Source organism: Pseudophryne corroboree, chromosome 4, assembly GCF_028390025.1.
Source record: "Pseudophryne corroboree isolate aPseCor3 chromosome 4, aPseCor3.hap2, whole genome shotgun sequence".
Classification (NCBI taxonomy): Eukaryota; Metazoa; Chordata; class Amphibia; order Anura; family Myobatrachidae; genus Pseudophryne; species Pseudophryne corroboree.
In genome coordinates, this window is record NC_086447.1 from 933,336,432 (window position 1) to 933,351,166 (window position 14,735).

A 14,735-nucleotide genomic window follows, 5' to 3' on the forward strand; every position below is an offset into this window, starting at 1 on the left:
TAATAAGTGCTCCCTTATAGCTGCTTTATATATATCAAAATATCGCCATAAATTTGCCCCCCCTCTCTGTTTTACCCTGTTTCTGTAGTGCAGTGCAGGGGAGAGACCTGGGAGCCGTCCTGACCAGCGGAGCTGTGAGAGGAAATGGCGCCGTGTGCTGAGGAGATAGGCCCCGCCCCTTTTCCGGCGGGCTCGTCTCCCGCTATTTAGTGAATCCAGGCAGGGGTTAAATATCTCCATATAGCCTCTGGGGGCTATATGTGAGGTATTTTTAGCCTTTATATAGGTTACATTTGCCTCCCAGGGCGCCCCCCCCCAGCGCCCTGCACCCTCAGTGACTGCGTGTGAAGTGTGCTGAGAGGAAAATGGCGCACAGCTGCAGTGCTGTGCGCTACCTTTAGAAGACTGCAGGAGTCTTCAGCCGCCGATTCTGGACCTCTTCTGACTTCAGCATCTGCAAGGGGGCCGGCGGCGCGGCTCCGGTGACCATCCAGGCTGTACCTGTGATCGTCCCTCTGGAGCTGATGTCCAGTAGCCAAGAAGCCAATCCATCCTGCACGCAGGTGAGTTCACTTCTTCTCCCCTCAGTCCCTCGTTGCAGTGATCCTGTTGCCAGCAGGAATCACTGTAAAATAAAAAACCTAAGCTAAACTTTCTCTAAGCAGCTCTTTATGAGAGCCACCTAGAATTGCACCCTTCTCGGCCGGGCACAAAAATCTAACTGGAGTCTGGAGGAGGGTCATAGGGGGAGGAGCCAGTGCACACCACCTGATCTGGAAAAGCTTTACTTTTTGTGCCCTGTCTCCTGCGGAGCCGCTATCCCCCCATGGTCCTTTCAGGAACCCCAGCATCCACTAGGACGATAGAGAAATTTCAATTTACATATCAAAATCTCTGTCGATTAAGTTAGTCAGGGGCCACTGCTGCTTGGAAAAAAAAAAGGAAAGGGTTTAGCATCATAGAGGCCCAATCGTAACTTCAGCAGGTTTTGTCAAAGGGTAATGTTGCACTTCTCTCGTTCCTCCCATTTGCCGAATTAGTGTTTTACCAGTGATCTTATCCTGACGAAGAATTTTCTAGTACTGCAAAAAAAAAAAAAAACAAGCTTCTAGGTCATGCAAAGTATTCATTCAGTCCTTCTCATCCCGTATTAAGGGTCTGTACATGGTCCAACAAACATTTCCGAGCTTATCTTGACTAGGGGCATTACTAGAAATGAATACTTCTTATATGGTAACTAAAAGAAATACCCGGGGGTTACCCTATCTCTGTCCGCTTTCCTACTGGTAAATACTAATGTGCGGACAGGATATTCTCCATTTATGACGTTACTTTCTTGATTTTTATTTTATTTTTGGGTTTTACTATATATGTACTTGAATGACTCCATACTTACCAGTTCCACTGGTCTCAGCCACTTCCCGTGCAGGCTACTGCTCTTCTTTTACCGGTTGGATACTCCTCTGAGTGCATGAGAAATGGCTGTAACCAGTCAGGTCGCCTCTCCTACTAAATAAAACTTTGACATTCATTAGTACATATATAGGTTACATTCACATTTTTCATATTTTTATTTTTATTATTTTCTATAGTTTGTATGCTGGCCGTAACTGCTTCCACATCTACATATGGCGGTGTACTTGCTTTCTCTTTTTTTTCTACTTATTTATAGTTGCTACAAGTTCAAACAGTTCTTGTTTTCATTCTTGTCTTATATGACTTTGGTTAAACATACTACCTGCAATAGCGCAGGATCAAACCCACCAACTCTAGGAAATGATTCCCTATCATCCACTGTCATTCGCACCCATTCGTCACAAAAAGCCTCTCCGTGTGGACCATACTTTCCACACATTATCCTCCGCACGTTTTCACACAGTACGTGCCTCAATCCTCAATTCTCCAGCCTGAACCCTGGCTGCTGAACGCCTCTCGCATGCTCATTTGGCTCCCATTGTGGGCTTTTTCACAACACACCAAATGACCCACGCGAGACGACGGTGAAAAGTCCTTATCGAGCGCTTTTCACCCGCTCCTGCCTCCGCTGGCCAGTACCACGACTCACTCCATTAATGACCCCCGCGTACCCAGACTAGGCTCCTACCAGACCCCTCAGCACTGGAATTATTGACGCATTAACAGAATCAATACAACACCTCTTCCAGTGGAGGTTAAAAGTCTGTTGGAATGTTTTCCTGAGAGAGAGTCAGCGAAAAATTCCTTTTTGGTATCTACCCACTGGAATTTTTCTTGGGTTAGAAACAACTTATCGATCACCCTTTCCAGTGAATGTCCACCAGGGAGATTTCCTGAGGAACTCAGCGAAAAACCCCTTTATTTACACAAATCACGTCTGCGTATGCTCTACACAGCGCGTATGATGACACAATTGCGCGAAATTACGCAAATGGTATCGCGTTGCACCACGTATCACACACACAGACGTGCGGTCCAATCGCACAGCCTATAGATACTTGTTATCTATATGCCCTACGATCACAGGAGTCGAATTCACAAGCTGCGCTCAACAGCCAGAGCGTAACACTATAATACTTCTACACGTTGTAGTACGTGCCTACTTCCTCAATACTCTACACGTTGTAGTACGTGCCTAGTTCACGATCTATTACGCTCCTCTACACGTTGTAGTACGTGCCTACTTCGTTAATACGTAAGGTTGCGACCCTTTCACGCCGCTAAGCCTCTGCCAACTCAGCGTCTCTCACGGGATCTCGGTTTCTCCCGGGGTTCAATACATACACACCTACTTTCAACTCACGCTAACACACAAGGTTTTCTGTACAGAAAAATATCACTCCCTTTGATTGCTAGCTTGTCCCAGAGGTAGTACACTTAAAACAAAATTTTATAGTAATCTGCTTTTAAAATCGGATGGTTACTTGCTATTGTATAAATGTGTCTTCTATCCCGCCTTTAAATTTATTCCTATTGTGTGGTTAAACTTGCGCTCGCTACTTCACGCAACTTTGTGTTCCCGTACGCTTATCTCACGTACTTTTGTACACCGTGCGTTCGCACCTCAATATTCCCCACTTATCACGATCAATGTAAGCAAAATTCTACTGCTCACTACACAATACAACTTTGTTCCTCACACCCACTGGAAGTCGCCCACACGGGTAATCCTCCTTTGAGTGCTACCTAAAATTTTAGGCCGGAACTGCGTTTTGTATTTTACAATTTACCCACTTAAACAAATACACAAAATGTATAACAAATAAACGTATCCGGTTCTATGCAGATCTATAATGACTATTGACTATAATTTAAATGCTATTATTTAGATTGGATAGCTATCTTGTAGAACATACGCTGATATAAATATACACATAATTCTAATAATAATATATATATACAGACACTTTTTTACTGCACCTCTATGAAACCCCTCACCCAGCATATGTATTCGTAAACACATACTGAATGAATACAGTTTCTCTCAGAGCCTCTGATTTGCATATCAACAGAGGTTCATATGCTTGTAGTGGTGGTTGAACAGGTTTTAATTAACATTTCAATGCCTATCTTGTAGCAAACAGGGTTAACTAAATCCTGGAGAAAAAAACAACTTTATATCTGTGTGTAATTCTTACATCAAGCCAAGCATTTTTCTCACCATTTCTCTCTCACTAGGCCCAATTGAAACTATTTGTAATTGACTATGGCATGGGTTTGTTAAATTCATTGGTAGCTTTTAAATGGTGTTGGATTTGTACATATATATTGTTTATTTGTGACAAGGGAAAGCTGTTAGCTAGGTGGATAGGGTGACCTTCCTAAAATGGCCACTGCTCCTCCCCCTTATTCACAAGCCATGTGCTTGAACAAAATGGCGGACACCATGCGGCTATCTCTTTTGTCACATAGAAATCACAATTTATACAAGCACCGGACGTTTGTTACTTTAGGCCTGGGTTTAAAAGTATGCGAATTGGCCTCAGCATGCTAACACAGCTATATCATACCTATGCACCAACTTTTAAATGCTCTTTTTAAATTTACTTAACAGATAAACAATCCAATCCGAATCAAACACAATATAACTTATTTGAACTTTGTTTTGCAACAATAAAAATACGCTGTAGCATTTTCAAATAGTGCATTTCTTTGTCATACTCACACAACAAAGAAATATATATTGTTCCTTGAATTTCATATCAGTGCCTTACTGATAACACAAAAAACAAACGGCATGTGGTTCAGCAGCATGTCGATGTGTCCATCGTTAGCTGGTAGACCACAGCGGCGTCTGTACAGTGCATCATTAAGTACGTGATATCCTGGACGAGCCCCAACAGAGAAGTTCAGATAAATTTCTAATAAATATTTAAAATGCCAGCGTTAATATATGCAGCGGACGCAAGGCGCATCTCTTATTACCATATACGATAAAAGTGCGCTGTACGTCGCAAACACAACATCCCTAAAGAGAAAACAAGCACTCGCACACATTGTATGAGTTCCAGCGCTCAGTGATGTATATATTTGATATTAAAAGGATATGTATACAATATATCACATGTACAGTATATATATATATATATATATATATATATATATATATATATATAGTTACAATAAACACAAGAAGCAGATAGTTACAAAAGAATCCATACAGTTACAGCCACAGCCAGCATACATACGTTACCCTGTCCCTCAATGCACAGTTTTCTCCATCTTTGGATCTGCCTCAACAGCAGCTACACAGAACAGCAAAAAACAGCAAACAGAACTTCTTGTGAATCTGCAATCCCCTATACACTGTGTACTCTGGGGGAGTACAGGTCTGGGACTGAGTCTTCTGTTATTGGTCCAGGGTAGGGAACTTTCTCATTCATGATGTGTCATTGGTCAGTTCATATGCAAGCAACGTCCAACCTGGAAGATGCAGGAATGTCTTTTGTTCCCATTTGAATTGTGGCTTGATATTCATACATTCAATCATAACTAATTGTTGCAATGAGCTACAACTTAACCACAGGTATCAAACCAACACACTCATTCCTCTGATTATTTTGACACCAAGCATGACATGTTTATCTTGTTCCGTCCCATTAATACATATACATGATGTTATACTCCATTATGGGGTATATGCAATAGCGGGCGAATCGGCAAAAAAGGCGAATTCCGGGCCGTTTTCGCCTCCAAAAATCAATTCGCCTATGCAGTGCAGTCATTTTTCGCAAAAAAACGGCCCGTCAAAATTCGCCTTTTCTCAATTCGCGTTTTTCCGAATTCGCCTTTTCTGCAATGGTACAGATGCTGCAATTCGCCTCCAGCATATTCAATTCAAGTTTGGAAATTCGCCTGCAGTGCTTTTAGACAGCAAATTCGCGATTTTCCATCCGCCACACTTTGGAGGGTGAAAACAAATAAAAAAATTTTAAACATGGTTTTTTTGGTGTTTTTTTTTTTTGGAATAGTAGATCTATTTATATTAGAAGGGATTAGGTTTTTTTTTTTTTTTTTGGGGAGGCACAAATATTATTTATATATTTTTTAAAATATTTTTTTTTTATTTTTTTTTTTTAATTGCTGGAACGGTAAAATCAGGAAAAAAAATGGCGTGGGGTCCCCCCTCCAAAGCATAACCAGCCTCGGGCTCATTGAGCTGGTCCTGGTTCTAAAAATGCGGGGGAAAAATTGACAGGGGATCCCCCGTATTTTTAAAACCAGCACCGGGCTCTGCGCCTGATGCTGGTGCCAAAAATACGGGGGACAAAACGAGTAGGGGTCCCCCGTATTTTTAACACCAGCATCGGGCTCCACTAGCTGGACAGATAATGCCACAGCCGGGGGTCACTTTTATGCCGTGCCCTGCGGCCGTGGCATTAAATATCCAACTAGTCACCCCTGGCCGGGGTACCCTGGGGGAGTGGGGACCCCTTCAATCAAGGGGTCCCCCCCCCCCAGCCACCCAAGGGCCAGGGGTGAAGCCCGAGGCTGTCCCCCCCCATCCAATGGGCTGCGGATGGGGGGCTGATAGCCTTTGTGTAAAAAAAAAAGATATTGTTTTTTCCATTAGTACTACAAGTCCCAGCAAGCCTCCCCCGCAAGCTGGTACTTGGAGAACCACAAGTACCAGCATGCGGGAGAAAAACGGGCCCGCTGGTACCTGTAGTACTACTGGGAAAAAAATACCCAAATAAAAACAGGACACACACACCTTGATAGTAAAACTTTATTTCATACACCGACACACACATACTTACCTGTGTTGACACGCCGACTGCAACGATCTCCGACGATCCGAGGGTACCTGTCAAAAAATTATACTCACCTTCCAGCGTCCGTCCAGAGGTCCAGGTCCAGAGGTAAATCCACGTACTTTTTAAAATTAAAAAACGATCACCGTGCCATACCGGACTAGAAAGGAGTGTAATGTTTTCACATTACACTCCTTTCTCCCGAATGTCGGGACGTCACGTGACTCCCTGTCACTGACGTCCCTTCAGCCAATCAGGAAGCGCTACTGCCGTGGCGCTCAGCTGATTGGCTGGACGCCGTCTGTACACTGACAGCGCCTCGCACAGCTCCCTCCATTACTTTCAATGGTGGGAACTTAGCGGCTAGCGGTGGGGTCACCCGCCGGTCAGCCGCTGACCGGCGGGTGACCTCACCGCTAGCCGCTAAGTTCCCACCATTGAATATAATGGAGGGAGCTGTGCGAGGCGCTGTCACAGCGATCAGCCAATCAGGTGAGTGCAACGAAGTTGCGCTTCCTGATTGGCTTAGAGACCTGTCAGTGACAACTGTCACTGACAGATCTTAATCGTGGAAAGGTGTCCCATGTGTCAGCATGGGACACCTTTCAGTCCGTTATGGAGCGGGTAAATGCGTTTTATTATTTTGCCAAGTACGTGGATTTATCTCTGGAGCCTGGTTAAGGTGAGTATATTGAACTTTGCTTTTCAGGTACCCCGGGATTCTACATGGAGAAGAGGACCGATGTCGGCGTGTGAACACAGGTAAGTATGTGTGTGTCGGCAGTGTGTAATAAAGTTTTACTGTCGACGGTGTCTGTGTCCTGTTTTTATTTGGGTATTTTTTTTCCAGTAGTACTACAGGTACCAGCGGGCCCGTTTTTCTCCCGCATGCTGGTACTTGTGGTTCTCCAAGTACCAGCTTGCGGGGGAGGCTTGCTGGGACTTGTAGTACTAATGGAAAAAACAATATCTTTTTTTTGAACACAAAAAGGCTATCAGCCCCCCCATCCGCAGCCCATTGGATGGGGGGGGGACAGCCTCGGGCTTCACCCCTGGCCCTTGGGTGGCTGGGGGGGGGGGACCCCTTGATTGAAGGGGTCCCCACTCCCCCAGGGTACCCCGGCCAGGGGTGACTAGTTGGATATTTAATGCCACGGCCGCAGGGCACGGCATAAAAGTGACCCCCGGCTGTGGCATTATCTGTCCAGCTAGTGGAGCCCGATGCTGGTGTTAAAAATACGGGGGACCCCTACTCGTTTTGTCCCCCGTATTTTTGGCACCAGCATCAGGCGCAGAGCCCGGTGCTGGTTTTAAAAATACGGGGGATCCCCTGTCAATTTTTTCCCCGCATTTTTAGAACCAGGACCAGCTCGATGAGCCCGAGGCTGGTTATGCTTTGGAGGGGGGACCCCACGCCATTTTTTTTTCTGATTTTACCGTTCCTAGCTATTGGGCAGGAAGGCGAATTCAGCACGCCCACTGCTCGCCGATTGGCCGGAATCCGCCTGCGGGAGGGGCGAATCAGTTTCACATTGAATATAGTGAAACCAGGGTCCCGGCGACAGGGCTGCGGCTGGCGATAGCGGGCGAATCACACAGAGGCGGATCTAATGCCGCGATTCGCCCGCTATTGCATATACCCCTATATCATTTAAAACATTATAATGTCTAGTGCTTGACATGTTTAATTTATGTGTGGCATGAAATTTGTGTTGAATATATCTTTGTGGCGTGTCTGTGTGAGTGCATATGCTACCATATATCGCTGTGCACGCTGCACATATTAGCACGCACAGCGACTCATCCGTGTGGAGTTTGTATGTTTTCTGTATGTAATATTTTTTACTTCCACACCATTGCGAAGCCAAGGAAACTACATCTCACGACGCAGTCCTTGGCCTCGCCACTTAGTCCAGATTTAGTCAGTGGATCTCAAGTTTCATTTTAGTCTAATTATAGTCAATGTTTTAGTCATAACTTATGCAAACAGTTTAATGATACTGTAATGGATTTTGCTGAAGAACATTTCTCTAAAATTCTCCTGAGAAGTTTGCATACCTTTGACTAAGTGTTTAGTAATCTAGCTTCAGTAGGCTGAGAATGTGTTACATACCGAGTCTGACTTACCATAATGCTCCCATATTTCATTAGCATTCTAAGCTCGGTAGGTTAAGAATGTGTTACATACTGAGTCTGATTTACCGTAGTTCTCCCATATATCATTACTATTCTAGGCTCAGTAGGCTGAGAATGTGTTACATACGGAGTCTGACTTACCGTAGTGCTCCCATATATCATTAGTAATCTAGGCTCAATAGGCTGAGAACGTGTTACATACTGAGTCTGACTGACCGTATTGCTCCCATATATCATTAGTAATCTAGGCTCAGTAGGCTGAGAACGTGTTACATACTGAGTCTGACTGACCGTAGTGCTCCCATATATCATTAGTAATGTAGGCTCAGTAGTCTGAGAACGTGTTACATACTGAGTCTGACTGACCGTAGTGCTCCCATATATCATTAGTAGTCTAGTCTCGGTAAGCTGAGAGTGTGTTATATACTGAGTCTGACTGACCGTAGTGCTCCCATATATCATTAGTAATGTAGGCTCAGTAGGCTGAGAACGTGTTACATACTGAGTCTGACTGACCGTAGTGCTCCCATATATCATTAGTAGTCTAGTCTCAGTAAGCTGAGAGTGTGTTATATACTGAGTCTGACTGACCGTAGTGCTCCCATATATCATTAGTAATCTAGGCTCAGTAGGCTGAGAACGTGTTACTTACTGAGTCTGACTGACCGTAGTGCTCCCATATATCATTAGTAATCTAGTCTCAGTAGGCTGAGAGTGTGTTATATACTGAGTCTGACTTACCGTAGTGCTCTCATATATCATTAGTAATCTAGTCTCAGTATGCTGAGAGTGTGTTATATACTGAGTCTGACTTACCGTAGTGCTCCCATATATAATTAGTAATCTAGGCTCAGTAGGCTGAGAACGTGTTACTTACTGAGTCTGACTTACCGTAGTGCTCCCATATATAGAAATGAATGCCTTAAATTTGTTAGAATAAACAAGTGCAATACACAATCATATTTCCTTCGCAACAGGTTCAATTTATTTTCTACAAATATCTAGAATATATAACTGTTCTTTTAGAATGTAAAACCCTTTCAATGTTACTTTTGACAAGGATTTTAAATTTAGTCCTAGTCGTTTTGTTTTAGTCGAGATTTAGTCAGTGGATCTCCGTTTTCATTTTAGTCCAATGTTAGTCTTGAAATAAACTGGTTGATGATTACTTTTAGTGTAAATTTTTGTACACAAAATTAGCGCTGGCTTTTACCCATGTATCTAATGTGGCTGTTTTGGGGTCTCCGTCATTCTGCAATGTGCCGTCACCATTGTGGTGATGAGGTGAATAATTGAGAAAAGCCAATTAGTAGCTCTTCAAACTTGTCTACAATCTGTGTTTAGAATTGATAAGTGTTTATTTGTTGCAATGTGCCGTTGAGGACACCGTGTCACTGACAGCGGTAATTAGGATTTTATTTCTTTCTGTCATCCCTTCCCAAATCACTGACACTAGTTGTAAAATAGAAATAATGGACATAAAATATGTGACACATTTACAGATGTCAGAGGCTTTTCTGTAGCTTTTCCGCCATTACACTCCAGGTTTTGGTGATATCTGTACTTGAACACAGGTGACTTAATAAGTACCTCAGTCAATTTGATTTAACCATCTAGCATGGATATCCTTAAAACCTGGACTGTAATGGTGGCGTTTGGGAAACTCTGGGTTAGACCAAGCTTAGACAACCTGCTGTGACCCGGTCACATTTCCCAGCGTGTGAGCCACTGATGCCTGCTGTGCCCCAGCCACGTTCCCCATCGCGTGAGCCACGGATGCCTGCTGTGCCCCAGCCACGTTCCCCAGCGTGTGAGCCACGGATGCCTGCTGTGCCCCAGCCGCGTTCCCCAGCGTGTGAGCCACGGATGCCTGCTGTGCCCCAGCCGCGTTCCCCAGCGTGTGAGCCACGGATGCCTGCTGTTCCCCAGCCGCGTTCCCCAGTGTGAGTCACGGATGCCTGCTGTGCCCCAGCCACGTTCCCCAGAGTGCGAGCCACGGATGCCTGCTTTGCCCCAGCAGGCGTTCTCCAGCGTGTGAGCCACGGATGCTTGCTATGCCCTAGCCGCATTCCCCAGTGTGTGAGTCACGGATGCCTGCTGTGCCTCAACTACATTCCCCAGCGTGTGAGCCACGGATGCCTGCTGTAACCCAGCCACGTTCCCCAGCGTGTGAGCCACGGATGCCTGCTGTGCCCCTGCCACATTCCCCAGCGTGTGAGCCACGGATGCCTGCTGTGCCCTAGCCACATTCCCCAGCGTGTGAGCCACGGATGCCTGCTGTGCCCCGGCCACATTCCCCAGCGTGTTAGCCACGAATGCCTGCTGTGCCCCGGCCACATTCCCCAGCGTGTGAGCCACGGATGCCTGCTGTGCCCCGGCCACATTCCCCAGCGTGTTAGCCACGAATGCCTGCTGTGCCCCGGCCACATTCCCCAGCGTGTGAGCCACGGATGCCTGCTGTGCCCCGGCCACATTCCCCAGCGTGTGAGCCACGGATGCCTGCTGTGCCCCAGCCACATTCCCCAGCGTGTGAGCCACGGATACCTGCTGTGCCCCAGCCACATTCCCCAGAGCGTGAGCCACGGATGCCTGCTGTGCCACAGCCACATACCTGCTGTACCCCGGCCACATTCCCCAGCGTGTGATCCACGGATGCCTGCTGTACCCTGGCCACATTCCCCAGCGTGTGTGCCGCGGATGCCTGCTGTGCCCCAGCCACATTCCCCAGCGTGTGTGCCGCGGATGCCTGCTGTGCCCCAGCCACATTCCCCAGCGTGTGTGCCACGGATGCCTGCTGTGCCCTAGCCACATTCCCCAGCGTGTGAGCCGCGGATGCCTGCTGTGCCCCAGCCACATTCCCCAGTGTGTGTGAGTCACGGATGCCTGCTGTGCCTCAACTACATTCCCCAGCGTGTGAGCCACGGATGCCTGCTGTAACCCAGCCACATTCCCCAGCGTGTGTGCCACGGATGCCTGCTGTGCCCTAGCCACATTCCCCAGCGTGTGAGCCGCGCATGCCTGCTGTGCCCCGGCCACGTTCCCCAGCGTGTGAGCCACGGTTGCCTGCTGTGCCCCAGCCACATTCCCCAGCGTGTGAGCCACGGATGCCTGCTGTGCCCTAGCCACATTCCCCAGCGTGTGAGCCGCGGATGCCTGCTGTTGCCCGGCCATTATCCATATTTTTGTTTATTCTTTCTATCTTTTAGGGGAGTCAGTCTGAATGTCCTGCGCCATGAAGCAGAATTCTATGGAATTACGCCACTGGGTAAATATATATGTATTGTACATCGCCACCACCACTGCTTATGCATTCTGTTCATGTCTGTGTATACATATCACCCTACAAACAATTTGATTCGTGGACGTTGTGGGCTGTTTACTCTGCGGCAGCTTGGAAAGTCTTGACAACTATGTGCAGCCAGGTGCTTAATAAGATCCGTTGTTACATTTAGGCCATGAAACACCTCCTTAGCACTAAGAGATGTCCTAAAATCAGTAATATCCACTTACAGCGCTTACTCGCACAGACTCACAGTGACCAGCTGATTACATCGCTTACTCGCACAGACTCAGTGACCAGCTGATTACAGCGCTTACTCAAACAGACTCCCAGTGACCAGCTGATTACAGCGCTTACTCGCACAGACTCAGTGACCAGCTGATTACAGCGCTTACTCGCACAGACTCCCAGTGGCCAGCTGATTACAGCGCTTACTCGCACAGACTCCCAGTGACCAGCTGATTACAGCGCTTACTCGCACAGACTCCCAGTGACCAGCTGATTACAGCGCTTACTCGCACAGACTGTGACCAGCTGATTGCACCGCTTACTCAAACAGACTCCCAGTGACCAGCTGATTACAGCGCTTACTCGCACAGACTCCCAGTGACCAGCTGATTACAGCGCTTACTCGCACAAACTCAGTGACCAGCTGATTACAGCGCTTACTCGCACAGACTCCCAGTGACCAGCTGATTACAGCGCTTACTCGCACAGACTCCCAGTGACCAGCTGATTACAGCGCTTACTCGCACAGACTCCCAGTGACCAGCTGATTACAGCGCTTACTCGCACAGACTCCCAGTGACCAGCTGATTACAGCGCTTACTCGCACAGACTCAGTGACCAGCTGATTACAGCGCAGACTCCCAGTGACCAGCTGATTACAGCGCTTACTCGCACAGACTCCCAGTGACCAGCTGATTACAGCGCTTACTCGCACAGACTCCCAGTGACCAGCTGATTACAGCGCTTACTCGCACAGACTCCCAGTGACCAGCTGATTACAGCGCTTACTCGCACAGACTCCCAGTGACCAGCTGATTACAGCGCTTACTCGCGCAGACTCAGTGACCAGCTGATTACAGCACTTACTCGCGCAGACTCACAGTGGCCAGCTGATTACAGCGCTTACTCGCACAGACTCACAGTGGCCTGCTGATTACAGTGCTTACTCGCGCAGACTCAGTGACCAGCTGATTACAGCGCTTACTCGCGCAGACTCCCAGTGACCAGCTGATTACAGCGCTTACTCACACAGACTCCCAGTGACCAGCTGATTACAGAGCTTACTCGCGCAGACTCAGTGACCAGCTGATTACAGCGCTTACTCGCGCAGACTCAGTGACCAGCTGATTACAGCGCTTACTCGCACAGACTCCCAGTGACCAGCTGATTACAGCGCTTACTCGCACAGACTCCCAGTGACCAGCTGATTACAGCGCTTACTCGCACAGACTCCCAGTGACCAGCTGATTACAGCGCTTACTCGCACAGACTCCCAGTGACCAGCTGATTACAGCGCTTACTCGCACAGACTCCCAGTGACCAGCTGATTACAGCGCTTACTCGCACAGACTCAGTGACCAGCTGATTACAGCGCAGACTCCCAGTGACCAGCTGATTACAGCGCTTACTCGCACAGACTCCCAGTGACCAGCTGATTACAGCGCTTACTCGCACAGACTCCCAGTGACCAGCTGATTACAGCGCTTACTCGCACAGACTCCCAGTGACCAGCTGATTACAGCGCTTACTCGCACAGACTCCCAGTGACCAGCTGATTACAGCGCTTACTCGCACAGACTCCCAGTGACCAGCTGATTACAGCGCTTACTCGCACAGACTCCCAGTGACCAGCTGATTACAGCGCTTACTCGCGCAGACTCCCAGTGACCAGCTGATTACAGCGCTTACTCGCGCAGACTCAGTGACCAGCTGATTACAGCGCTTACTCGCGCAGACTCAGTGACCAGCTGATTACAGCGCTAACTCGCACAGACTCGCAGTGACCAGCTGATTACAGCGCTTACTCGCACAGACTCCCAGTGACCAGCTGATTACAGCGCTTACTCGCACAGACTCCCAGTGACCAGCTGATTACAGCGCTTACTCGCACAGACTCCCAGTGACCAGCTGATTACAGCGCTTACTCGCACAGACTCCCAGTGACCAGCTGATTACAGCGCTTACTCGCACAGACTCCCAGTGACCAGCTGATTACAGCGCTTACTCGCGCAGACTCCCAGTGACCAGCTGATTACAGCGCTTACTCGCGCAGACTCAGTGACCAGCTGATTACAGCGCTTACTCGCGCATACTCAGTGACCAGCTGATTACAGCGCTAACTCGCACAGACTCGCAGTGACCAGCTGATTACAGCGCTTACTCGCACAGACTCGCAGTGACCAGCTGATTGGATCAACCCCTTAGTACTCACGCAGCTTATTGAGTGCCGTGGAATATGATCCGGGCTGTTGTTCAGGTTTTGTAGATAATGATAGGAGAAAGCGGAACAGCCAACTCCATTCTCGTGCTTATAGGTTTATAGCAACAGATGGAGCAGCTTTTATTGATTCAGTAGGTGAGCGCAGGCCTTGGATTTAGAGCAAAATGTTTTATGTTAAAAAACTAAATCCCCAGTCCTCTTGTATTGCACGCTGCCAGCAATATTACCATGTGCTGTGACTTAGTCATAGATACCGTTATCGTTAGGTGGTTACAGCTCCACTATAACACAGAATATTGGGGGTCATTCCGAGTTGTTCGCTCGCTAGCTGATTTTTTCAGCATTGCACACGCTAGGCCGCCGCCCTCTGGGAGTGTATCTTACCTTAGCAAAATAGCGAACGAAAGATTAGCAGATTTGCTACTACATAATTCTTAGCAGTTTCTGAGTAGCTCAGGACCTACTCACAGATAGCGATCAGTTCAGTCAGTTTCGTTCCTGGTTTGACGTCACAAACACGCCCTGCGTTCGGCCAGCCACTCCCCCATTTCTCCAGACACTCCCGCGTTTTTCCTTGGCACGCCTGCGTTTTTCCGCACACTCCATGAAAACGCTCAGTTTCCGCCCAGAAACACCCACT

At 47.5% G+C, this 14,735-nt stretch overlaps 1 protein-coding gene across 1 annotated transcript in view; it reads left to right on the forward strand.

Annotated features, from left to right (window-relative positions):
• KCTD3 (potassium channel tetramerization domain containing 3) overlaps nt 1–14,735 on the forward strand; it is a 134,578-nt gene that overhangs the window by 52,777 nt on the left and 67,066 nt on the right. Inside the window, exon 5 of the mRNA XM_063919098.1 lies at nt 11,573–11,631. Coding sequence (XP_063775168.1) covers nt 11,573–11,631 — 59 coding nt within the window. The remainder of the gene's footprint in view (nt 1–11,572; nt 11,632–14,735) is intronic.